Here is a 26,548-nt window from a genome sequence, read left to right on the forward strand (position 1 = left end):
GGTAGTCTTATTGGTATTGCATTAAAACAGGGGTCAGCAACCGAAGCGGCCTGCGGAAGTTGTTTGACTGGCCCACAAGCCGCCCCTGAACCGAGTTGCCCTCTCGCGTGCTGTGCTAAACTGGTGCAATACGGCGCGGGGACTCGCTTCCATGGTGCTGGAAATCATGTCTGCACATGCGCAGATGCCAGAAATCACGGGCGCACACGGCGCTATCCGGCCCACGGAGGGATCTCCGCGGCAATGATCCGGCCCAGGCAAGATAAACCTTGCTGACCTCTGCATTAAAACAACTCATTTCTTGCCTGATCTAATTTCTGTTCTTTTGTCTTTTTTTTTTTAAAGGGACCCCTGAGAATAAACCCCAAGAAATACCACGAGGCCTTCATTCCATCTCCAGTAAGTAATGTGTAACACAGTAATCAGCGAATGTGCAGAAGGAGCACCAAGGAATTAAGTCCCAAGACGTGCACAGAGCATGCCAAACCTTTGGGTGCAGTCCATGAAGCATTGCTGCTACCCTGCCTCTGATCTATGCAATCCTCGCTGAAATGGATGCCAGTACAGCAGGAGGGGAGATGGGTGTCCTGGTACACAACGATCCGAACTTTTAGTGCTAGAGGTGATGTTCGTTCTGAGCTTGGCAAAGCCAGCTGAGCCCAGGTTGGAGACCACCGGCTAGCTCTAAACCCAAGGGTTTATGATTACGCTTACAGATGGCTTACAGATTTTCCCCTGACTTTAAGTTAAGCTCCCCCAAACAAATGTGCTTCTCTGCTGCTGGTTTGCAGCATGAGCTAATTTGCGAACTTGATATCAAAGTAATGTGCATGCTGCATTTTAACGTTCTTGCGTCTGAATGCCAAACCACGTGCGGTTTGTGAAGCCTCCTTCAATCATGGACTGTGCATGCCTCCACTTTCTTCTTATTCTTTTTTTGTGGGGCCATTGGTTAAGAGAAATTAGGGACGCCGGGGTTTCGGCTGTACGGTGCCTTGTGAATGCAGGGTCTGCGCACGTTGCCACACTAGTAGGAGCCAACTTATTCATCCAGTGAAGCTGAATGTTGAGAATTCAGGACACATAAAAGGAAGCACTTCTTTACGTAGTGCGTAACTAATCTATGGAACTCACTGCCACAGGAGGCAGTGAGGGCCACCGAGTTGGATGGCTTTAAAAGAGGATTAGACAGATACGTGAAGGAGGAGAGGGCTATCAAGGGAATGGAGTTGAGAGATGACCTAACCTGGGGAGAAAACAGTAAAGACCTGATGAAGAGAGCACAGCAGAGGTTATATTTTCTGAGAATCCTCCGGAAAAATAATCTCTCAAAGGACCTGTTGATGGCATTTTACCATTGTAATGTCGAGAGTGTATTAACTTATGGTCTGTGTGTGTGGTTTGGAGCTGCGCTGTCCAGGGTTGTAAAGACTGTGGAGAGAATAATTGGGTGCACTCTTCCCACCTTGGATCAAATCTACGCTTCCAGGTGTCATAAGAAAGCTGCAGAGATAGTGCAGGATAGTGCGCACCCCGGAAACGATCTCTTTAAGCTTCTGCCTTCTGGAAAAAGGTACAGGGTTATAAAGACTACGACTAGCTGCCTGAGAAACAGTTTTTATCCAAATGAGATTTTGGTTTTAAACGCAGTGTAAGGTAGTCTCTGTGTGAGTATATTGTATTTAATTATGGAGTATCAGAGCTTTTAGGGGGCTAACCAGGCTGAGATAGCAGGCTTGCTGGTTTTTGAATGTCTGATGTAGATTTTTTCAATTTCGTTGTTCTGTATGGGACAGTGACAATAAAGATTATCGTATCATCGTATCGTTTCGTACTAGCCAGGATGGCTTTGCTCTGCCTCTACAATCAGAGTCAGCAATGCTTCTGAACAGCAGTTTCTGGAAACCCCAGGCGGGAGAGACTGCTGTCCTGTTGGAATCCTTCTTGCTGGTTTCCCATAGGCATCTAGTTGGCCTCTGTGAGAACAGGATGCTGGACTGGACAGGCCGTTGGCTTCATCCAGCAGGCTCTTCTTATGTTCTCATAAGCTTGCTTTTGTTTTCTTTCTTTCTTTATTAATTTTGTATTACCACTAACCCCTTCACCCGCAGTTCACAGCATAAAAATACAAGATAAAAACACAAAATACGCAATAAAAATAGGAACAGAAACCAAACAATAACCCCCGTTCCCCCCTCCCACAAACCTTGGGCTGCTTTGCTTGCTTATAATCCTGTCCTTTCTCAAAGGACTTCAGTGTGGTGTACATCTTTTAGGCCGGCCGACAACAGTCCTGCAAGGTAGGTTTGTCTGAGAGATGGCAACTGTCCTGAGGTTTACGGCAAGCTTTATAGCAGAGTGGGTCTTTGTACCTGAGGGGGGATAGCTTAGTCGGTAGAACAAGAGACTCTTAATTTCAGGGTTGCGGGTTCAAGCCCCACATTGGATGTAAAGATTCCTGTTTTTCTTGGGGTTGGGCTGGATGACTCTTGTGGTCCATTCTAGCTCTATGAAGTCCTGCATTCTAACCTCTCTTTTTTAAAAAATATATATATAATTTTTACTAGTTTTTTTAACATATCATTTTCAACAGTAATTAAACATACTTATTCAAATTTTTGACTTCCATCAATCCTGTCTGAAAATTTTCCAATCTAATCTCTCAGTATGCATTTCTTATCTTCCCTGTTACATTTCAAACTCTTAACCAATATCTTTATCTTTTTCTAGTTTGTAACACTTTGTATATTCCTCCTTACAAAACATCTTGTAGTCCTACTAGCGTAATTTGTTGATTACAGTTGCTCTTCAAATAAGTCATATACCGCATTTTTTGCTCTATAAGACGCACCAGACCACAAGACGCACCTAGTTTTTGGAGGAGGAAAACAAGAAAAAAAATATTCTGAATCTCAGAAGCCAGAACAGCAAGAGGGATCGCTGCGCAGTGAAAGCAGCAATCCCTCTTGCTGTTCTGGCTTCTGGGATAGCTGCGCAGCCTGCATTCGCTCCATAAGACGCACACACATTTCCCCTTACTTTTTAGGAGGGAAAAAGTGAGTCTTATAGAGCAAAAAATACAGTACTTCTTCCAATCTTCTGTAAATCTCTGGTCCCGCAGGTTTCGAATCCTTCCTGTCATTTTGTCCAATTCTGCATAGTCCATTAATTTCGTCTGCCATTCTTCTTTCGTCGGAATTTCTTCTTGTTTCCATTTCTGGGCGAACAATACTCTTGCCGCAGTTGTTGCATATAAAAACAATTTAACATCTTGCCTATTAATGTCCTGACCTATAATACCAAGTAAAAATGCTTCTGGTTTTTTAAAAAAATCTATATTTCAACATCTTTTTCATCTCATTATATATCATTTCCCAGAAGTTCTTTACTTTTTTACATTCCCACCACATATGATAAAATGTTCCTTCTTTTTCTTTACATTTCCAACATTTATTATTTGTCTTATACATTTTAGCTAATTTCACTGGTGTAATGTACCATCTATACATCATTTTCATCATATTCTCTTTCAAAGCATTACAGGCTGTAAATTTTATCCTTTCATTCCACAACCTTTCCCATTCTTCAAGCTATATATTATATCCAAAGTCTTTTGCCCAATGTATCATTATCGATTTCACTTCCTCATCTTTCAAATGCCATTCCAACAGTATTTTATACATTTTAGACGTTGTTTTACATTCATTGTTTAATATTTCTATTGTAACCTCTCAGCCCTATTGCTAGAAGTCGTTCATGAGAGGTTGTAAGACATCTACTTCAGGATAGTGTCGGCTCACGACTGGGATGATGCAGGGATCGAATGATTAGTTAATGTTAAGCCTGCCCAGCTCTAGATGGGCGCAACAAGGTTTGCCTCGTGGAGGGACAACATGAGCACCCGTAAGTCGTCGCGTGTGAGCTGGGTAACCCATGCAGGTGCTCAGTTTGGCAGAGGCCCACATTTTACGGTTCTTCCCCCTTTAATAATGTGTGTGGAAGAGGGCAGCTGAGTGGGTTCTTCTTCTTAGCGCTAGTTCACATATTCCTTGTCACTTGCCCAGGGATGCATGAACTAGGCGGTAGACGTATCACATTTACTGATGTGCCATTGAATCTAATGCACACCTCTGTTTTCAGAACCTTGAAGAAAAAAAAAGTATTTGCTGGCAAATGTAAACGTGCCATCAAATCTAATGCACACCTTAATTTTTGCAACATAATTTGGCAAAAAATTGGCTTTGGTAAATCCAGTATATTGAAATGCATGCTGTTTTGAATATGCAGTTATGCTGGTACATAAAAGGCACCTATTTGCATTTTGAGGGGACTGTATATTCATTATTCAAACAGACAAAACAGCCTTGTAGATAATTGCTGATGCTCATTAGCTGTGATAGTTTTAAGAGCTTATTTTTCCAGTTTTATACAGCACAGGTGCATGGATATGTGCAGAGGCCTTTGCGATCCTCTGCTTTGCTTTTTACCACAGGGTGGGCAGCGTCCCAGTGCTTGCAGGTGTTTCCAAGGGGTCAAAGACTGTGTCAGCTGGCATCTCCAGAAAAGCCAGCCGTTCTCCTCAAGACCCAATCCTATGCTCATTTATAATTTTTAGTCATCAACAGGATGGTAGGCAAATGTTAAAGTGGCACCAGGATAAAACAAGGTCTGCAAAGAATGAAATAATGTTTTTCAAAACTGAAATTTAATTGACGCTGACATAAAACCCCACACATACGCTAGGTAGAACAGAAGCCTTGCCCCCCGACCCCACCCCACCCACCATTCCCCGCTCCACCTCTTTCCCCCTTTTCTTCCTAATGTAACACTAACGTCTCACAGCAAATGAAACTGATCTGTAGAAAACGCAGCTTGAATAAAAGAGACATTGCACATACTTTTCGTAAACTAATAAATCTTTAATAAAAATATATTAAAAACAAAACTGAAATTTGAGTTTCCTTGAAGCAGCTCCCGCTGTGTTTCGGTGTGCTTAGGATTGTAGCCTTAGGCTTTGCTGAGGAGGAATCCATTCCCGAAATCCCATGCACTCTTGGGGGCGTATGGGGACCGTGGTGTGATTTAACCTCTTAGGCCCCGTTCTTTTATGCAAACAACCTGTTTATGATAAACGACAGAACGAAGGAGAGACATTTCTAGTCTCCCTGGCTGGGATGGCCTGTCTGGCAATGCAGCTGGCAGATGGCAAGCTCACTTTTTATGTCTTCCCTTACTGACAAAGAGCTAAACGATGGGTTGTGTTTTTTTTTAAGAAACTGCCATCCGTCACCTCCTGGCATGGCTAACTTTGCCAGGGGAGGGGTTGCTGCAGCACGCGGGTGATGACTGAAATAAGAGGGCCCTTCTCCCGAATGATGATGTAAAGCATTTTTTAAGGACGTGGTGGGATTACTTGGGGAGTTGAGGTGAGAGGGGGATGGGGAAGAGAAAATCTGGACTCGTCAGAGGAACAGCTTCCAGGCGGAATTACGCTAGTCCAAGAAGCTTTGCAATTTTTCTGCATCTTGTCATGGGAGGCAGCCTTTGCACAGCTGTTGAGCTGCTGCTACAGAGGGTCGCCTCCGTTTCACATCAGGGCAGCGGCCTTCTGCCTCTTCAGCAAAGAATCACAGCCTTGGAGCCACGTGGAAGGTGGGCCTTCCCAGGCAATAATTTACTCCTTTGTAATAAATGCACAGTTCTTGCAGGTGTGGTGGTGGTGCAAGAGCTCTTCCCCTGGCACACTTGCTGCAAAGGAGACAACCTTTCCTCCAGCGATATCTTGATGAGAAAAGGCACAGTTCATCTTTCTTTTCCTTTTCCTTTTTTTAGGTGATCCTGTATTTTAGTCTGACAGCCAGCACAGTAACCCATAAGATAGATCCCTACCCCTAAGTTAGCCTTGCAAATTGCCCTATAACTCTGCTTATGTCTTCTCTCATATATATATATAGAGAGAGAGAGAGAGAGAAATTCAAAATAATAAAGAGAAAAAACTTTTACCATATCCATATATGAGATTCTCTGAATCTCGCGACTTCCCCCTGTCCCCTGCATGGGTTCTTAAAATAATTTTTCTAAAACTACATATCGTCACATTCTCCACAGTTTTCATCTCTCTGAATTATCTATATTTTTCGTTTCTTTACAAGTTATTTTTAAAGTCCAGCTAACGTTTTTATTTGTTTACAATGGTCTCCTAAGTAAATTCTAAATTTTTCCCATTCTTTTTAAAAAGTCATTATCTCTTGATTTCTGAGTCTCCCGGTTAGTTTTGCCATTTCTGCATAATCCAGCAGTTTGGCTTGCCATTCTTCCTTGGTCGGAACTGTTGGTTCTTTCCATCTTTGGGCTAGTAGCATCCTTGCAGCTGTTGTCGCATACATAGGCAGTCTTTTCTGGTCTTTGGGGATATCAGAGCCTGTAATTCCTAATTGAAATGCTTCTGGTTTTTAAACGAATGTTATTTAAACATTTTTTTCAATTCATTGTATATCAGTTCTCAAAAGGACTTTGTTATCTTGCATGACAACTACATATGATAAAAGGTACCCTCCTTTTCTTTATACTTCCAGCAAATATTGGAACTTGTTCTATACATTTTCAATAACTTTGTTGTTGTTGTTTAGTCATGTCTGACTCTTCGTGACCCCATGGACCAGAGCATGCCAGGTACTCCTGTCTTCCACTGCCTCCCACAGTTTGGTCAGACTCATGTTGGTAGCTTCGAGAACACTGTCCCACCATCTCGTCCTCTGTCGTCCCCTTCTCCTTGTACCCTCCATCTTTCCCAGCATCAGGGTCTTTTCCAGGGAGTCTTCTCTTCTCATGAGGTGGCCAAAGTATTGGAGCCTCAGCTTCATGATCTGTCCTTCCAGTGAGCACCCAGGGCTGATTTCCTTCAAAATGAATAGGTTTGATCTTCTTGCAGTCCATGGGACTCTCAAGAGTCCCCTCCAGCACCAGAATTCAAAAGCATCAATTCTTCGGCGATCAGCTTTCTTTATGGTCAGATACCACCGGTACATCATTTTCATATAATTTTCTTTCAGTGTACAACATGCTGTGAATTTCAAATCTGTTCTCCATAGCCTCTCCCCACACTCCGTCTTCCCCCACCCCACAGTGGGGGGGGGGGGGACGACCTGCCACCCTGGAAGGTAGCATCCCCCTCTTGCATCCCTGAGAGCCACATCTACCCTCTCAGCTTCTTCAGATCAGCCACCTTGGCCTCAAGGAAATGAAGCTGTTCTCTGAGGGCAGGAGCTCATTGCACCAAGCAAACACCCACAACTTGTACCCAGCAGGCAGATTGTCAGACATGTGACTTTCTGCACCTTAAGCTGTTAGCTTTCTACCTGCATGTCTTCTGCTGCTGTCCATTGACTTGCTCCTTACCTTGATGCCTTGCCACTCTTCACATGCTGGTGTCTTTTTCACAGTGCAATTTCTTTCCTTTTTCTAAATCAAGCCCCCGAGTCTACGTGGCTTGAACTAATTTTAAGGAAAGAGGATTTTTATTGCCAGCAAGGGAAAGTGGTGCTTCTGTTGGCTGGCAGCAATAATTAGCAGATAATTAAGACAGCAGCCAAGCTTGCCTTAGAAAAACAAGAGACTCCATACTGCTAGAATCTAATAGTGCTTTGCTCATGGATAAACTCCTGTTTTTGGTCATTTGAGTGGTGGCATCTTACTGTGGCTCAAAAGACTGATGGAATTGCTTCTCATTTCAGAATCTGGAAGGTTTCTGAGTGTCATTATTTGAATCTTCTTGCTTTTATTGCTGTGGGAAATCAGTAACTTGTGTACCGCTCTTCTCCATATGTGTAATGCCACCACTCTCCCTCTTTAAATCCCTCAAAAACCCACCTCTTCGTTGAAGCCTTTGGCGTAACTTTTCAGTCCTCGTTCTCCTCCCTGGGGTCTGTTTGCCTTCCATGCTGCTTCTGCCCACCCATCAGACAGACGGAGGGGCTGTGGTGGGCTGGAGAGCTTCATGCTACTCTCAGGGGACGCGCATACAGAGGGGTGTTGTCCAGGGGTGGCCCATTGGACCCGAGCCTTGAGTCTTTTGGATTGGGCTCTGCATCTCCTTTGAAAAGCCATTAAAACAAAGCCAAACACAGAGCTTTCCTTTCAGGGTGGCTGGGTGGATAGTGCAGGCTGTTGAGACCACAGCCTTCTGCCTCCTTAATTTCCCCAGAGGCACATTTGTGTCCTTGTGCATCTGTGCCCCATGCCTTTAACTTCCTTAGCAATGGCCCTGCATGTAAAAGCCATCCGACGTCAGGCCACTGCGGCTCCAGACTTTCACTACTAGGGTGAGGAGACGGTGAACGTGCAGTTCTGGGGGGGCAGGGAGATGAACCGAAAAGAGTGCTGAGGGGAGAGAGGGGGGCGGCTGAGGAATTACGATGCACTTCCCAGCCCATGGCAGCAGTGAAGGTGCTTGGAGGGCAGGCAATTTGCAATTGGCCGTGGATTTTCTAAGGGTTTTGGAACCGTGGGCTTATAATAAGTCAGATCGGTGAGAGCTTGACTTGTGAATCAGGCTACTGAATCCCATTGTTTCTCAAAGCCTTCATTATGCGCATCAGGATAAAAACTTGATTAAAGCATCCTTGTAAACACCCCCCCCCAAGAGTATCCAAATCACTACATGCTCTCCTGGAAACAGATGGAAGCTTTCTTTGGTTCTGAGTGGTTTCATGTGTTGTCACCCACTCCCGACATTGCACACTGAAATGTGCAGAACTCTGTGAAGCGGAAGCAATTTCAGACAGGGATCCAGATGTGCTAATGTGCTGGATTCCCCCTCCCCCCAAAAAACCAAGTAAGAATTAAACTTCTTGGCCTGGGTCACGGTGCTGGGTGTTTCACTGGGGAGAGTCTACATGGGGGCAAAACTGCGTTTGATGCTGTGGTGATGATGATGATGATGATATAAAATACCCCGCCCATCTGGCTCTTCAGCATGCAACTTTTAGAGTCAACTCTCCTAATGAAGGTGTCAAGTCTTCTTCCAGGTGCATGTGACAGGCAGCCTTGCGATGTGCTAGGAAAACATCTATGAGCCATATGGCACATAGAAATGATAGGGGTCCTTGCGCAAAGTGCTCTGAGTGAGGTAACTGGTGGTCTCATTCTCTGAATTGAAAAAGATGTTAAAGTATACCTTTGTGAAGAAGCCAGAGGCTTTTCTCTTAGGGATTACAGGTAACGAGATAAGAAGAAAAGACTGTAAACTTTTCCAATATGCAGTTATAGCGGCAAGAATTTTACTGGCCCAGAAATGGAAACAAGAGGAAATACTGATGATACAAGAGTGGAGAATGAAATTGATAGACTATGCGGAACTGGACAGACTAACTGGAAAAATTAGATATATGAAAAATCAGAAGTTTTCCAAAGACTGGGAAAAGTTTGTAGAGTATCTGAAAAATGTGTGTGATGTGCAAACAAACGCTAGTGGGGTTTGAAGAAGCACTGTAACAGCTAAGATGTATTGTCAAAAAGAAATAGAAAGGTGAGGGAAGACAAATGGCAATATAATGAAGGGAATGCGTACTATAGGAATAACTATGGATGATTATCATAGCAACTGAAGGAAGTCCAAAAAAAGGAAAGATTTAATTTGTTAAAATTTTGTTAAAATTTGGATAAAATTGTATAATTTTGTTGGAAAATTAATATAAATTTATTTAAAAAAAACAAAAAAACAAAGTAACTGGTGGTCTCATTCTGCTCCATAGAGGCTTACTACCTAGCCCCCAGCACAGATCCATATACCAAAGATCTCCTTCCTTTATCATGGAGGTGTCATTGTAGCTGGCGATGCTTTGGTAGTTCGTACCCTAAAGTTTGCGTTACTCTGACAGGTGCCATATATTGGCTTCTCCTTTGCAGGTGTGATTCTGATATTGCTCCCGTGCTTTTGAAATTGCTCCCAACACCTCACTTTCTTTGCCTCCTCAAATGACTGCTGCGGTTTAGGCTTGGTTCTCTTATGTCCCCACCACACTTTTGGTATGGCTGAAATGGAGATTTAACAGACGCGACCGCTGCTGAAAAGATCCCCCGTGGCTCTGTGAAATGAACGAGGACAGGTTCCAATGCTTCTCTGCCTCCGCAGAAGACATTTTCACCAGCACATCTCATTTCCAGCTACTTATCCGTCGGCTGTGCTTTCATCCCCTCGGTGGGATTGGTCCAGCACAGCTTTTGCTCGGGATCCAATTTCTCTCCGCGATGGTTACCCTTTTCCCTGAGTGCTGTGCTATCTTGTCCATTTCACACCACTTGCCGGATTTCATGCCTGGGAGCGGCCTGGAATTCCTGGCAGCGGAGGACTCCCTCTGGCTTCACCACGAGGCAGCCCCACGAGGCTGCATGGCGCGGCCCTTCCGTTCCAGAACCGTGAAACCGAGAAGCCTGCTCTCCTGGGCTGTTTCGGTGAACACGCTTCTGCTCGGGAAGGGCTTGGGGCCAGGGGAGAAGGGGGGCCAGACCTATGGGGTCACCTGGTACATTGACTGGCAGCAGCTCTTCAGGGTCTCAGGCGGGGGACAGTTTTGAGCCCTACCTGGAGCTACCTTTGGAGATCGAAGCTGGTTCTTCTGCAAGCAAAAGCAGATGCTTCATCACTGAACTACGGAGCTTCTCCAGGGGGAGTCAACAAGGGCTTAATGTTTTTATTTTGATGATGTATTTTTTTGTTTTTATATTGTGATTTTATCCTGTCAACCGCCCTGAGACCTGCCGTATAGGGCAGTATACAAAATAATTATAATTATAATAACCTGCTGGGCACAAATGAGGGAGGTCTTCATGGATGATGGGGATTTATAGTTCTGCAACATCTGGAGTGCCACAGACCCCCCATCTCTGCTTTAGCTGTCCGGTGTGAAAAGGAAGTTCTTCTGAGACACAGTTGAGGCCAAAAGGAGGGTCTTAGCTGTGTCTGTGCAAATAGTAGTCAGCCAGTAGAAGCACACTTCACCATGTGAATATGTGGTTGCTTCCTCTCTAGTTGCAGACCATTTACTACCTTCAAAAATCCTTGGGTGTCCTTGTAGATCAAAGGGCAGTCTTCTTGTTTTGGGGTTTTGACTCCTGTATGCACCCCAAGGGAACCTTTAAGAGGCAGAAGAGACTGACTATCCCTGACTTCCCCTCTTCTCAGGTGCAGGCTCTGAAAAGACTCTCATGACCTCCCTTGGTTTGTTGTCCTCGAGGTGTGATGCATTCTGAAACCCGCTTGTAGCTTTCCCAAACCCTCTTCCTCTGTGTAAGAGCCGTTTCTTTCCTTGTCTCTTCTAGGACAGCACCCGAGATATCTTCATTGATGGCGTCGTTGCTCGGAACAGAGCTCTGAACGGTGACATCGTGGTGGTGACTCTGCTTCCAAAAGATCAGTGGAAGGTCAGTGCTCAACCTTACCAGTTAAATTTATTTGGAAATAAGACTCTGACCCTTTCTCGCAGAGTCCATAGCAATCGTGAATGGGGCTGTTTTTCAAATTTATATGCCTGTTCAGCCAACTATCACCTTCTCAATGTTTTCCTTGTGGTGATGGTTGCTCTAACCTCCTTGTCATTTTTCTTTTCCGTGTACCTTTGCTTTTTATGCAGCTTCATGTGGGTCCCTCCGCATGTTCAAAAAACTGGAACTTCTTGTTCTGATAATGCTTTCTATTTTCCTATTTATTTTTTGCTTCAGAATATAACAGTGCTTTTATTTTAAGGGCAGAGGACTGTGATTTGTGTCCATTCTGTGGTCTTATCCTACTACACTCGCCCTTGAATGCTTGGTTTTGCTTTTCTTACTGTGGTGCATTTAAACCGCCTTAACCTTATTTTTTTGACTCTGCGCTGGATAGGAGTTCTTGGCCATTGAACAGGCATAAAGATTACCTTGAGAGAACCCTGCCTTGTCTGCTCGCTCGCCCTTGCCGTCTTGTCTCCCAGACCATAATTGCTTAGAGACTCTTGTTTGGGTGCCTCCGTGTGCTTTGCACAGTAAATATCTCAATCTCACTCTGAGGTTAGCAACCAAACATTAGGTAATTTGTAAATCCGAGGGGAAATGGGATTCGTTTCCCTAAGCAGTCCCATGTGTTGAGGTGTTAATTCCACCGTGAGAGAGTGCGGGACAAGCCTGCGGCGATGGGTTTGCCCAGACAGAGTTGAATATTATTAGGATTGAGTTAATTTGAGTTAAAGGTCTTCCTATTTTGAAGGACGAAGGGAAGTGCAGATGGGTGTAACTGATCTGAAAACAAGGGGCAAGCCAACACAATACTTAATCTTCTGTTATGGTTTGTTCATCCACCCCTCCACCCCCCCTTTGCTTGTAGGAATGATGCCTTGAGTACAACAGATTGTTTGCTTCCTTTAACATCCAGCTCTTTGTGAAACGATTGATTTAAGTCCTTGCCTTCCAAGCCTTTTTCTAAACATGGACACATTACGCTAGATTATGGTTAATCCAATCTCTTATATAACTGCTGTCATTCTGTGCCTATCTGCATCTTTGGTTCTCATGGAACTAATTTTTCTTAGAATTGTTTTTCTTCTACCAGCATGGACTCATTTGCAATGTAATTGAATTGTATGGGTGTCTTGGAATCCACGCTTTGGAAAAGTCCGCTTACCTGTTGCTCCCAATCAAATGTTCCGCATTAAAAATTCGCCCCGATTGTATTTGCAATGTTCCTTTGTTCTCGGATCCTTTTGGATCTGCCAGAGAAGAAATGTTTGAGAAGCTAACTATTCTGATGATAAAATGGCTAAAGGAAGAGAAGCATGGAACAGTAGTTTAATGGGAAGCATATAATCCACGTAATGCCTTTCCCAAAACAGACTGCCTGCTCTAGCAGTGTTTAGCTAATCCTCAACAGCATGAACCTCGTGTATCCAAGAGACCCTCCTCCAAATGTTTTACCGCTATGTCCAACATCATTTAGATGTTGATGTGTGCCTTATTCACATTGTGCTGAAATAGCATAAGAACACAAGAGGAGCCATGCTGGATCAGGCCCAAGGCCTGCCTAGTTCAGCACCAGTGCTTTCTCAACTTGTGATTCCCACCAACTGGTTTCCAGAGGCACCCTGTCTCTGACAGAGGAGGTAGAACACAGTCAATGTGGCTAGGAGCCATTGACAGCTCCATTCTTTGTGGTTTAGTTCAATCCTCTTTCAGAGCCGCCCAGGTTGGTGGCCACCATCACTGCCATCCCTTGCAGGGGCAAATTCCATGTTGTTGTTTAGTCGTTTAGTCGGGTCCGACCCCATGGACCAGAGCATGCCAGGCACTCCTGTCTTCCACTGCCTCCCGTAGTTTGGTCAAACTCATGCTGGTAGCTTCGAGAACACTGTCCAACCATCTCGTCCTCTGTCGTCCCCTTCTCCTTGTGCCCTCCATCTTTCCCAACATCAGGGTCTTTTCCAGGGAGTCTTCTCTTCTCATTTGGTGGCCAAAGTATTGGAGCCTCAGCTTCAGGATCTGTCCTTCCAGTGAGCACTCAGGGCTGATTTCCTTCAGAATGGATAGGTTTGATCTTCTTATGAGAGAGGAAGAAAAGCTTCTTTTTATTTGGTTTGTACCCTGCAATGCACAATTTCATAATCATCTATCATGCCACCTCCTTCCTGCCTTTTCTCTAAAAAGTCTGCATCCTTTCCTCACACGGCACTCATTCCACCCTCATGATAATTTTGGTTACTCTTTCTTGAATCTCTTCCAATTCTATAATATCCTTTTTTTGAGGTGAGGCGACCAGGCTTGTATACTGTAGCTTCCAAATGTATTCCAAATGCAGCTGTTCTGCAGTTTTGTAGAACAGCATTATGAAATTGGCAGTTTTATTTTCGTTCACTTTCCTAATGGTTCCTAGAATGCCATTCTGCATGCACACGAAAGCTCATACCAATAACAAACTTAGTTGGTCTCTAAGGTGCTACTGGAAGGAATTTTTTCATTTTATTTTCTCATTTTTGTAACTGCTGCACCCTGTACTTACAGAGATTCACACAGAGATAGGTTGCTGAGAGTTGCTTCCTATCTCTGGAACTCTCTTCCACTTGAGAGTGCTCAAAACCTGTGCCTTAGCATATTCTGAAGGAGATCAAAAATTCCTAGTTTGGACAGTCTTTCGCTTATAGGTTCTTATTTATGGGTAGATCTTACTTATCTAAGCAAAATGAGAGATTTATTTAAGTTGCTCATTTGGTGTTTCATTGGCTTATAAGTTTCCTTGAAATGCAATAACTCCATTGCACACTGAGAAATCTGAAGGAAACATGTTCAAGGTACAGTTCTGTGCTTCAAGTTCAAATAGTAGCTTAAGCTTCATGCTTTTTTTTCAAGATGAGAGGAAAATGCAAAGTAAACCAAAACAAAATATACATGTTGAAGATTGAGATATTTGCACGTTCAGAAAACGTCTCCGTTTCGTGTTGAAAACTGTTCTCCGCTAGTTTTCAAGAAAGCCAGGAACTGTTTAAGTTAAAAGGCAATGTAGCAATGTCATCTTCAGCATTAAAAGATAACAATATTTACTTTGATTTCTACTAAAAATGTTTTTTTGGGGGGATCATGATTGGAAGGAGTCCCTCCCGTGCTCTGCATCATTGTGTAAATGTTGAAGGTTCCACTTTGTCCTGTGGGGAAAGATCATGGGAGGTGCTTCTTATGAACAGCAGCGTAGGGCTTTGCAAGAGAAGAATTTGGATAGAACAAGTCTTTATTAAGTCAGTTTGCATCATGTCCTTCCCCGGGATCTTTATCAAAACTTGCAACTTGCTAAATATGAGCTGAATAATTTCAGTTTCAGCTCAGTTTCAGCTCAGGTCGAATTTGCATTGATATGTTTGTGCCAGACGTATCGGGAAAGCTGAGAGACGTTGGGTGAGATTTTGGCTTCCCATTTAGAAGAACAATAAAACTCAGAATTATGATTCAGGGTGTATGCAATAATGTGTACTCAACGCCAAAGGATATAAATTTAGATTTCAAAGGTACTACTCTATAGGAAGGATATTGAGACTATGGAATGCAAAATGTCAGTCCTTCCACAGTCAAAATAAAAAAATTCCTTCCAGTAGCACCTTAAAGACCAACTAAGTTAGTTCTTGGTATGAGCTTTCGTGTGCATGCACACTTCTTCAGATACCAAGTCCTTCCACAGTTAGATTTGCAGCAAAGGGAATTTCAGAGACTTTGCAGAGGGATGAAATCAAGAATTCCATTAATAGTATGAAGGCTAGGAAAGTTCTGGGGCCATATGGTTTTTCTATAGGATGGTAGGAGGTATATTCAATTTTTTAAGTTGCTATTTGTTTTGCCTTTATATAAAGGCTCTTGATCAAGGTACCCTTCTCTTGTCTATGTGCGATACTCGTATCTGTATTATTCCCAAGCCTGGTAAAGGACTTGCTAGTTGTGCAGATATTATCAGCAGTACTTGCTAGCAGACTTTGGGCTGTGGTAGCAACTTTAATACACACAGATTAATTAGGTGAGCTTTATTTGTCAAAGGTAGAGAGCAGATACTGTAAGGTTGGTAGCAGATTTTGTTGCTTCATATGGTAATATAATTGATGTGACTGCTATTCTTTTTCTTGATGCTGAAAAAGAGTTCAACAAAATATATTGGCAGTTTATTTCTGTTACTTTGGTGCGTGGGGGAACTGGGGTTCTTCAGGAATTTATGAATTGGATTAGACTCTCATACCTGTCTCCTCAGTCACAGGTGAGAACACATGGAATTCTTTCAAGCATGTTTGGTTTAGAGAGAGATACAAGGCAGAACTCCTCTCTTTCTCCTTCGATATTTGATTTATATTTGAAGGTGGTGGCATATGCAGTTAGGCAGACTAGAGGTTTCTGGTTTTGTGCATGAACAAATGGGATTTAAAATAGTTGTGTATGCAGATGATTTATTATTATTATTATTTATTAGTAGGCCTGAATCATCCACATCTGAGCTAACATAATTTATTAATTATTTTGAGGCAATTTCTTGCTATACAGTTAATTGGTTAAAATCGAAATTAAGTTACCCAGTTTATGCACTAATTGACAATTTTGTTGGTGCCTGGAGGCATGTTTTGGATCCTAGACGTATTTCTCAAATTATTAAATTGAATTTAAGTAGAGTCATAGAATAGAATACTGTAGAGCTGGAAGTAGATGACAGAAATAACTCATGATTTAGAAAGATGGTCATTACTTAGAATTCGGGATAAAGTTAATACACTCAAGATTAATATTTTGCCACAGATCATTTATTTCCTTTGGAAATAGAGAGGCACTCCTTCTCGTGGCTGGTAGTTAGATTTATACATTAGATCGGATCAGATGGCAATTCTTTTGTCATTTTCAATTTTGCCGTTTAGATACCCCTTACCTGCTTGTGTTGAATGGCAGTTTTCTCAGCTATAGCACCTTTGGGTGCCTCTTCATGGACTGCCAGTTCCTACGTTGTTTGATGAAAAAGTTGCATCTCTGCAGAGAGCTAAACCCCTAATAGTTACCAGATTAGGAATGCGTTTTGGGCTGACTCTGTGAACAGGCTAACATGCTTTGGTCTGCCTTGGTAGGGCTTCCCACCCCCAGTTTTATTTTGCTGCTCTTTCTACTTCTATGGGCTGTTAAAAGTCCTAAGCATTGCCTTGGAATCTCTAACTGTAGTAGGATTTCTGACAATACAATATCCTTCTCTTCACACAATATCCTGAGAAACAGCGTCCAGCACTCTTAAAATCGAGATCCAAGATCCGTGAGCACCAGTAAAAGCACTGAGAGGTGAATTCTGACTCCTTCCTGGTTCCAGCAAATTCCGCTTGATCTTAGCGGCTATTGCTTCATGCAGCTTCTGCCTAGGCTTCCAGACCTTTTCGTTCCAAACTGCTTTCATATGATGTTTATGTTGGGATTTTATTGCATATATATATATACAGAGAGAGAGAGAGAGAGAGTGTCTGTTTAGCTGATACTGTTCTATTTGCTGCTGCTACAGTTCTTTTTATTTATTTGAAGAATGTATTAATTGCTTCATATATATTTTTTAAAAATGGAAGTGATATATGATGAAAGATTTTACAGAACGACCACATGCGAAACGATGCTAAGAAGATGCAAACAACAAACACCACCACAGTGTAAAAAGAGAGTTCTGTTGTTGGCATAAAATTGACAGCAGACATTATGTTGTTGCCGTTTTATGGCCAGTTGCTTGAAGGGTTCTAATGTGTGCTGCCTTGGGAGTGGTAGCCTTGAGAGGCGGCCTAAAACAATGGAAAAGAAGTAAATAAATAAATAAATAAATAAGATGATGAATCTGGTTGGCATTGGCATGGAGACTACTTGTTTGGAAGTTCTGGTAGGCTGGATGAGCTGCACGGTCAGGGAAAAAACAATGCTATCCAGGGTTGTAAAGACTGCGGAGAGAATAATTGGGTGCACTCTTCCCACCTTGGATCAAATCTATGCTTCCAGGTGCCATAAAGAAAGCTGCAGAGATAGCGCAGGATAGTGCACACCCGGAAATGATCTCTTTCAGCTTCTGCCTTCTGGAAGAGGGTACAAGGTTATAAAGACTAGGACTAGCTGCCTGAGAAACAGTTTCTATCCAAATGCGATTTTGGTTTTAAACACAGGGTAAGGAGTCTCTATGGGAGTATATTGTATTTTAAAATGGGGTATAAGAGTTTTTAGGGGGCTAACCAGGTTGGGATAGCTGGTATAGCAGGCTTGTTGCTTTTGAATGTCTTATGTAGACCCCCCCCCAAAAAAAAATTTCGTTGTTCTGTATCGGACAATGACAATAAAGTTTATCGTATTGTAATGTATCGTAATGAACACAGGCTTACATCAAGTCATGCCCTTGATCCATCCAGCTCAGTTTGGCCTACTGGCAGCAGCTCTCTAGGGTTGCAGTCAGGGTGTCTTTTTAAACACCATCTGGAGATTGCAGGGATTGAACTTGGTACCTTCTGCATGCAAAGTAGATGCCCTTCTACAGAGCTATGGTCTTTTCAGCAGCTCTGGGCAATGGCGCAGAGGAACTGAGTGGACCTTTTTCCACTCCCTGTTTGTGGAGTTCCTCCTGCTCAAGATATTCTCCTTATCTCTCTTCCTGCAAATCTTTCTCACCCCTTGGATTGTGTAGATTGGGGGCTGCTCTCTGTAATCTGGGTTTTGGAGGCCTGTTGTGGTTGAGAATGCATTGCTCTTTGCTTTGCAACTGGTTGCCGTTGAAGACTTCTGGCGTCCTTTTGGAAAGGTCTGTGCAGATGTAGACAGTGACTTCCAAGCAACAGTTGTCAGCCCAGCTGACCTCTCTCGCTGCTCCTGGCCTGCAATTCCTTTTGAAGGTGCAGCAGAAGTCAAGTCTTTTCCCAGGGCAAAGGGTGTGTTCCTTCGAAGTGAACACTCTCACTTCCTTTCCGTCGTTTTATTAGCTGGGAAGTGGGCTGGGTCGCAATCTGCATTGGAGGTTAATGGGAGGGGATGCCCCACAGTGTGGAGGTTAACAGAAAGATATGGAATATGCAGAAATGGTGAAACTTACCAGAAGAATAAGAAATCAAGATAATGAAATGGCATATCCGAATTAACTTAACTAGCTCATTTATTCACCTTCTTTAAATATATACTTTTATGAAACTGCAGGTTATTACAATAGTCCTGCCAATGTTCTTATCTGTTTACAATTTATCTGTAAATATTCAATAAACCATTTCCATTCTTTTATTTAAAAAATTGTTAATTTGTTTTCTTATTCTTCTGGCAAGTTTCGCCATTTTTGCATATTCCATAAGTTTTGTATCCATTCTACCTTTGCTGGGACTTCTGCTTCTTCCCATTCTGGGGCGAATAACATTCCTGCCACTGTAAAAGCATACATGAATGATTTTCTATACATTTTAGGTACTACTGTCCCTATAATTCCCAAAAGAAAAGCTTCTGGTTTTGTTTGTTTGTTTACAAAGGTTATTTTAAACATCCTTTTCATTTCCTTATATATCATTTCCCTAGGAAATTTATCCCACTTTTTTGCCTTGGGAAATTACAATAATTGAGCTGGGATATGGTGGGTCGTGCTGGCTTCATTTGTTGGAGAAGGAAAAGATTCGCTGGAAAAAGAAAACATCCACTTACAGTGATATTGAATGGAACTCTTTTATCTCTTTCTCTAAGGAGACTTTTCCTTCTCTTGTAGACACTGAGGGATGATGACTGAAAAGGGGCCCACCAGCGACTGCTAGCTGGACAAGCCCGTCTTTTGGCCACTGGTTGCTTATCAGGTCGTTTCAGACCAGCCTTCCCCAATCAGATGCCCTCCAGATGTTTGAGACAACAGCTCTCATCAGCCTCGGCCTTCAGCTGTGCTGGCTGGGGCCGTTGAGAATTGTAATCCAAAACATCTGGCCATCACCTGGTAGCGGAGGCCTCTTTTTAGGAGATCCGGTCACCCTTTATTCTCACCTACCGGAGAGAGATAGGGAGCATCTGCTGGTCCTAATCCTCCATTGGCGCTACATAAATACAGTGGTGCGAATTTGCCCCTCGCTCGGCTTATGAATATGCCCTGTCTTTTTGCGCCATCCCCAGTCAAAAGAGCACTTCTGCTGGGAGCTGCCACGCTAGCAGCCGAGCTTCCCAAACAGCACAGAAGCAGATGTTTGACCTCTGAGCTGTTCAAAGATTTTGTAAGGCCCAGATGTGAGGGGGGGAGGGGGAGCAAAGCTCTAGCTAGTTTCTGAGGTCATCCCTTCCCATGGGTTGCATCCCATCACTTCTTGAGATATGGCAGAGGTCCAGCCTAGGTGTGGCTTCAACTGTAACTTAAATAAAGGAAAGGCAGGGAGAGCGGAAGTGGCCTTGTCAGGGCTGGGTCATGCTTTTCTTTACAGTAATTTCCTCTGAGCTTTTTGGGGCTTGGGCAAACACTGCTTTCAAAATGCATTTCTCATTTCTTATTGTTTCCTCCTTATCTCTGAAGTGGCCTTGATTGGCCAACTGCAAGCCTTTCAGTTGAACCACTTAATCTAGGAGTCAGATTTAGCATCTGGCTGAACTGGCGCTTCCCACAGCTATCAGTGTGGAGAGCCTAATGGACTATGGGCGTGCGCAGGTAGAAGATCCTGAGACGCTCTGTACCGTAAACTAACTTCCTTACTTTTTTTCTTCCCCGTTTTTCAGTTTCTAAGGCCCAGTAAGAATTTCTGAAGACCTTAAATGCCCTGGCCAAGCTCTGTCAGCTACAAATCCTTTTTTAATCTTAATTGTTTCATTTGCAATTTTAGCAAAACTTAAAAATGGAAGACAATAATTAAAAGAAAAGGTAGTGTATAATTAATAACCAAAAAGCATTTCACAATCTGAATGCAATAACCCATCAGTACATGCAGCTTAGATTAAACGTTATAAGTTAATATGAGCTCTCCAAATGTCCAGGTAGGTATTCGTGCAAAATTGACGTCTATATGAAATATGTTCAAATGTAGCCAGGGGAGTGACCTTTGCAGTGAATGGTGGGTATGAATCAAACCAGGGTTGAAGTATAAGTCATTTAGCAACCACGAGGGTTTGCAGAGTCCATTTTTGTTGTCCTGCTGTTCATCCCCATTCTGCAGGAATATACAGTCATGGGGAAAAGAAAGTACACCCTCTTTGAATTCTGTAATTTTACATCTCAGGACATAATAACAACCATCTGTTCCTTAGCAGATCTTAAAATTAGGTAAATACAACCTCAGATGAACAACAGCATATGAAATATTACACTGTGTCATGATTTATTTTACAAAAATAAAGCGAAATTGGAGAAGCCACATGTGTGATTTTTCCAGGCTGGGTAAATATGTACGTCGCCCATCTTGCTCCAAAGCTAGATGACAAAGCCATGATGCTTCCTCACTGAGCAACCTTAGTCAAATGACAGAGACGCTTGGCAGCTTAAATCAGGACTGATGGTATAGTTTTATTGTTAATGTCGACTGACATTATTGTTAGTGCCAGTTTCTCATTATGCAAAATGGACGTGAGTGTGACTAGTTAGGCCAAAGTGACCCTAGAAAGATCCCAGATTCCGGGAGAGACCCAAAGTGTTGAACTGGGAGTGCTGAATAATAGGAAGACAGTGGCTGGTAGTGGAAATAGCAGGATGTTAGATGCAGGACATTGGAGAGCGCCCATGGAGGACAGACGTTGCTCTGAGGACTGCTTGGCTGTTGAGACTTGGCTCTTAAAAAGCAGAGGGAGGGGGCTGATTGATGCCTAATCTTTCCCCCCTCCAGCTATGAACTGGAAGGTTCTTAAAGGGAACAGAGTCTTCACTTGAGAGTTCAGGTCCCTCTGAGTGCAAATCACCTTCTGTTGTTGTTGGTATGTGTGTGTCTTACGGGGAGTGGGGAGCTTTTGGTGGCTGGTGATCTGATGAGGGAGATGGAGCAGCCTCTCTGCTGGTTGAACCCAGCAGCACATTTCAGCATTTCAGAATTGAGGAGTGTTTGAGGCAGAGGCTCCCCGCCTCAAGGCCACCGAGATATTTGGGACATTGGACGACTGGGTTGCTGCAGATATGAGAAGAGATTCAGCCATGTGGTTTAGGTCCCACCACTGCCGTAGTTTCATTTGGCAGCCCTGAGCAAGTTGCTGTTATTCAGCCTCAGTTTTCCCCATCTGTAAAATGGCAATGACATCTCATGGTGGGAGTGTGAGGGCAAGTTAAAACAGAGGCCGAATATTTGCTTTGCGTTTCTTGCAGTTAATTTATCTGGACATATTGCATGGAGTAGACACACGAACCTTTGCTTAAACTATCATCATCATCTTTTTATTTGTGTGACGCCTTTTCATAGGTAAAGCCATGCCCACAACAGCTTGCAACATGAAAATATTTGCATTATTGCAAACATAATCAAAGTAGTAATAAACAATAAAACACATCAGGAAATAAACAACCAAGGTGAATGAGTCCCACATAATTCATAATGAGATATAAAAACAAAGATTCAAAATTCAATTATATTGTGTTGGGCATTTGATCCATCTAACCTAGTACTGTCTTCTTTGACTGGCAGTGACCCTCGAGGCTCTTTTTCTTCAGTGCTGCCGCCTGAAATTGAACCCAGGGTCTTCAGCCTGTGAGGTGCATGCTTTTCCAGTGAGTTGTGGGTCCTCCAGAGTTGATTCTTCCTCTTCCCTCCCTGTGGTGGGAAGTCCTTTCCCAAGAGAACACATTTCCACCCCCCCACCCCCCGGCCTCCACTTTTCTCTTTTGGAATGCTCTCTTTGGCTGCCTGCTAAAATAAGCAGATGTACGCGATGGCAGCACAGGGTGATGCAATGGTTTCTTTTCTCTGCGATGCCGGGAACCAAGTGCTGTGACTTGCATTGCGTCACTTGCAATTTAAATGCTTTCCAGGTAAGCAAACAGCCGCCGGCAGTTGCTGAAGTGGTTTCCTTGTGAATTCTTCCAGCCTGGCTTCTTCGAACTGTCAACGGTGGCTGGGCATAGTAAGAAAAGACCTGCCGGATTGGACCAAGGATGTGTCTCCTCCAGTGCCCGGTCTCCCTCCACGTGGTTCCGGAAAGCCGGAAGCAGCACCAGAAGTCAACTTGGCCCTCTCCTGCTGTTGCTGCCCAGCAACGGGGACTCAGAGGCGTCACGGATTGACGTAACCTCCATGAAATACCTTTTCGGGGATTTGTTCCATGGTGTAATCTCACGAGTCACACCACGCTAGCATGAGAGAACCCAGGAGCGGGGCCAAGGAGTGCCATGTGGGCATTAACTGGCACGACCTCTCTGCTGGTGATCAAGCCTGGGTGGCTATAGCAGCCTTTTTGGCAGATGTGGCACAATGGTGGAGCACAAAGCAATTAATTCACTATTCACGGGGCTCGGCATCAGCATCAAACCAGGTCGGGCAACTTCCCAGGGTCCCTGGTGAGCTGAAGGACGTATTGAGGTGAACGCAGGGCTCCGTAGGATCTTCACTCTATTCTGCACTCCTGACATGTGGGAGAGGGGATTGGCAGAATGGATGCAGGATTGTGGAAATGCGTGGGTCCTGTGCCCATGCTGTTTTGGGGTGTGCGTGTGTAGAGGAGGGGGAGGGGGAGGGGAGTTCTCTTGCACTTTAGGCCCACAGACTCTTGGAGCCTTCCCCAGGGTTGGAGAGGGCAGAATGAAAACACAGCCTGCTTTTTAGAATTATACAGGTGGAAGGGACAGGGAGGGTCATCTAGTCCAAACCCTTTCAATGCAGGAATCTTTTGCTCAACGTGGGGCTCGGACCCACTACCCTGAGATTAAGAGTCTCATGCTCTACCGACTAAGCCCTTGAAAAATCAGGCTTCGGTGTTCAGTTGGTCAGTTAGATTAGTCATAATAATAATAATAATTTTAAACAATAATTTTGTTATTTATACCCCTCCCATCTGGATGGGTTCCCCCAACCATTCCTTTTTAATGGATCAGTCGGTTATCAATTTTTTTAAAAAATGTAATTTTATTTTATATATCAGTAGTTAAACAACAGAACAAGTCCTGGAAACGATTCTCTCTCCCTCTCTCTCCCCCCCCACCCCAACCCCAGTGGTACGATCAGAACTTGTAGGGCTCTGCATTAACAATTTTTTTAATGGTGCTGTATTTATTTGAACTTGAGAAAGCATAAATCACATCAGAAAAGAGCACACACAGTCTTCCCACTTTTATATATATAAAAAATGTGCTTATGAGCTATGGACAGAAATATGCTGGTTGGATAACTGAAGGATAGCCCACTGAGATGTGAGGATACTTATTTGAAGGCATATCCAGATGTCTGCAAATAGCAAATGTTTCTGTTGCTGCTGGAATGGTTCTTGTCTGGACCAAGGGGTACCCAGGAGTAAACGAGGTGTAAGCTGGGTGTGGAGGGATGGGTGGCTTGTGGGTGCAGTTGAGCTGCTGGATTGCCAGCTGGCCACATAAAAAGAAGAAGAAGTGATGTGCACATTCTCCAGTAGTGGAGGAGCTGATTGCACACCTTGGGAATTGAGTCCTTATAGGTGGGGAAGGCAGGAGTGAGTTGGCAGGTAATAGGTGATGTCACAGGCACCTGTGTAACTGGTAGTCCTGGTATACGTGCATCCCAAATAGGCTTCTCTTCTCGGGAGACGTGGAAGGAAGGGTGTTTTCCGCCAGCAATTCAAATTTGCATTTTAAGAGCCGGGAAACGGTGATCTTCCCCCACACTGGGTGCTCGTAGGTAGGAGAATGTGGTCTGGCTCTCATCCAGTCATCTGGGCCACAATTCCAGTGCAGGACACGCCCTGAGTCTTCCTGGGGTCACTGAGGACTTCTCTGTATCTGCTACCTGAGAGACCTCCCTTAATTTTAAGATTGTAAGAAGGGCCTGGTAGATCATTCAATCATCCATCATAGCCCAACGTCCTCTTCTTCACAGCAACGAACCAGGAGGAGCTGAACGTGACAGTGCTCACCCCAACTGGTATTCAGAGGCGTATTGTCTCTGGCAGTGGAAGTAGAAAGCAATCATCAGGGCTAGAAGCTGTTGGTGGCCTGATCCTCCATCAATTTGTCTTAATATTCTGCAAGAAACTTTGTGGGTGCTTTTTCAGAATGGCTGATAAATTACTGGAGGTGCCTAGGGTTGTATTTGAGGGTCTCGTGCATGCATTCCCGATTCTATGCTACCCCTTTCCCACTTTTCTGGAGTCCCTAATCCAGCCTGCAAGGAAGAAAGGGGCCGAGCATTTTCAAGAACTCTTGGGGCATTTTGCTGTTGAACAAACGCCAGTTATTATTAGATGACAGTTGAGAGTGTGAAGGTGAGCACACGATTTCTCGCGGCCAACAAATTCCTGCTTTTCCTCCGGAGAGGATTTAAAGGTAATTCCGCTTCTGTTGTGAAATATTGTACATGCATACTTGCATAAACATTATGGTTATAGCCGAGGTTAGTCAGCCTTTCCGTGCTACAATCTTCTGAGAAAATGGAGTATAACTACTGTAAAAGTTGTTCTGGGCAGAAAGTTGGCACCCGCGACCAGCCTTGGGAGCCAGCTCTTTTTATGGGCAGAACTTGATAAATGTGTTTGAGTGGTTTCTGAGTTAAAATAAACCCAGCATGTGGAGTAGCTTCAAGTGCTCGTCAGATATTCTTAGAAATGGCACCCTTTGAATCTCGTTGCGTTTTACTGGGTGGAAATTGTGCTGATCCATAAGAGAGTGGAGCGCACTGGAACAGGAGGGAGCTGGGTAGAAGCTGAAAGTTACCAAACCAGCTTCTTCTCCCGTGTCCCAGCGGAGTGTAAATTTGTTTGCTTTTAATGGCACGGAGAGAAAAAGAGAGAGATGCTAATCAGGAAGTCCCTCATTTGACTATTGCAGCTACCACAAACTCACAGGCTGACTTGGGGTGGCATAGGGCACCCTCAGCGTCAGACCCAAATTTGCAATATGGAGAAGATAATACTGGCCTGCTTTGTTCCTTATTCGATTTATAACCTGCTGTTCTTCCAAACGTTGCTGAGGACAGCAAACACAACAATGATAAAGGATTAGAAACAAGCCAACACCCAACATTCAGAAAGCTTAGGAGTTTCGGGAACAGTATCTTTCTGCTGTCAGATGCCTGGGTAAACTGGAATGATTTTAAATGAGGATGACAGGCACGCTTCACCAGGGAGGGCATTCCACGCACAGGGAGCTGCCACTGAAAGGGCCCTGGCACGGGTAGGCGCCAGGCAGGCAGCCCCCAACGGCGGCACCACCAAGAGGGCCTCACCTGCCAATTGTAGGGGCTGTGATGGTTGATATTGAGGAAGGCACACTTTCAGGAACTTGGGCTCCAAGTCCTTTAAGACTTTATATGCTTGTACTGGGAGGTTAACGGGAGGCCACCGGAGCAAGGTTCCTGCATTGCAGGGGTTTGGATTAGATGATCTTCGTGGTCCCTTCCAACTCTACAATTCTGTGATTCAATTATTCTAAGGGCAACTGAGGGCAGGCTGTCCTGGTCCCGGAACAGCCGTAGCTGGCGAACCAGCCTAATCTGGGGCATAAGCACTTCCAGCCACACTGAGAAGCTGGAATCCAGGAAGTACTCCCAGACTGCCCTGTTCCTTCAGGGGGAGTGCAGCCCCCCCCCAGAACAGGACTTGATTCCCAGGAACCACCAACCCACAGCGCTTCCACTTTATCAGAATCCAGCCTTATCCATACAGGACTTTAGGGGGCTGTTGTAAAAGTTCCAAGAAGATAATGCATGTGCAGGTATGCTAACTCTCTGAAGGGCTGTATAAATGCTGAACTGGGAAGGAGGAGGATTATGGGTAGCATCTTGGCCTCTTCCATGCTTTTCCATGTGGAGATCAGTCTCCTTGTTGGAGGTGGTGGGGCAGCTATAATAGTGCCTGGTATATATTTTCATCAACTGACTGATCAGACATCTGCTCGGAAAAATCCTAGTTGCCTAGAGGCTCAAGAATTGGATGCTGGCACGTATAAGAATTGGGAATCCCC

The 26,548-nt window shown here is 44.0% G+C and overlaps 1 protein-coding gene across 4 annotated transcripts in view; it reads left to right on the plus strand.

Annotated features, from left to right (window-relative positions):
• The window catches only part of DIS3L2 (DIS3 like 3'-5' exoribonuclease 2), a 195,860-nt gene that overhangs the window by 32,912 nt on the left and 136,400 nt on the right, over positions 1-26,548 (plus strand). For all 4 annotated transcript variants that reach the window (XM_081190036.1, XM_081190037.1, XM_081190039.1 and 1 more), the window contains 2 exons: positions 346-399; positions 11,320-11,421. In XM_081190036.1, the coding sequence (XP_081046162.1) occupies positions 346-399; positions 11,320-11,421 (156 nt within the window). The remainder of the gene's footprint in view (positions 1-345; positions 400-11,319; positions 11,422-26,548) is intronic.

This window comes from Podarcis bocagei (genome assembly GCF_964188305.1).
Source record: "Podarcis bocagei genome assembly, chromosome: 4".
In the NCBI taxonomy this organism is placed as follows: Eukaryota; Metazoa; Chordata; class Lepidosauria; order Squamata; family Lacertidae; genus Podarcis; species Podarcis bocagei.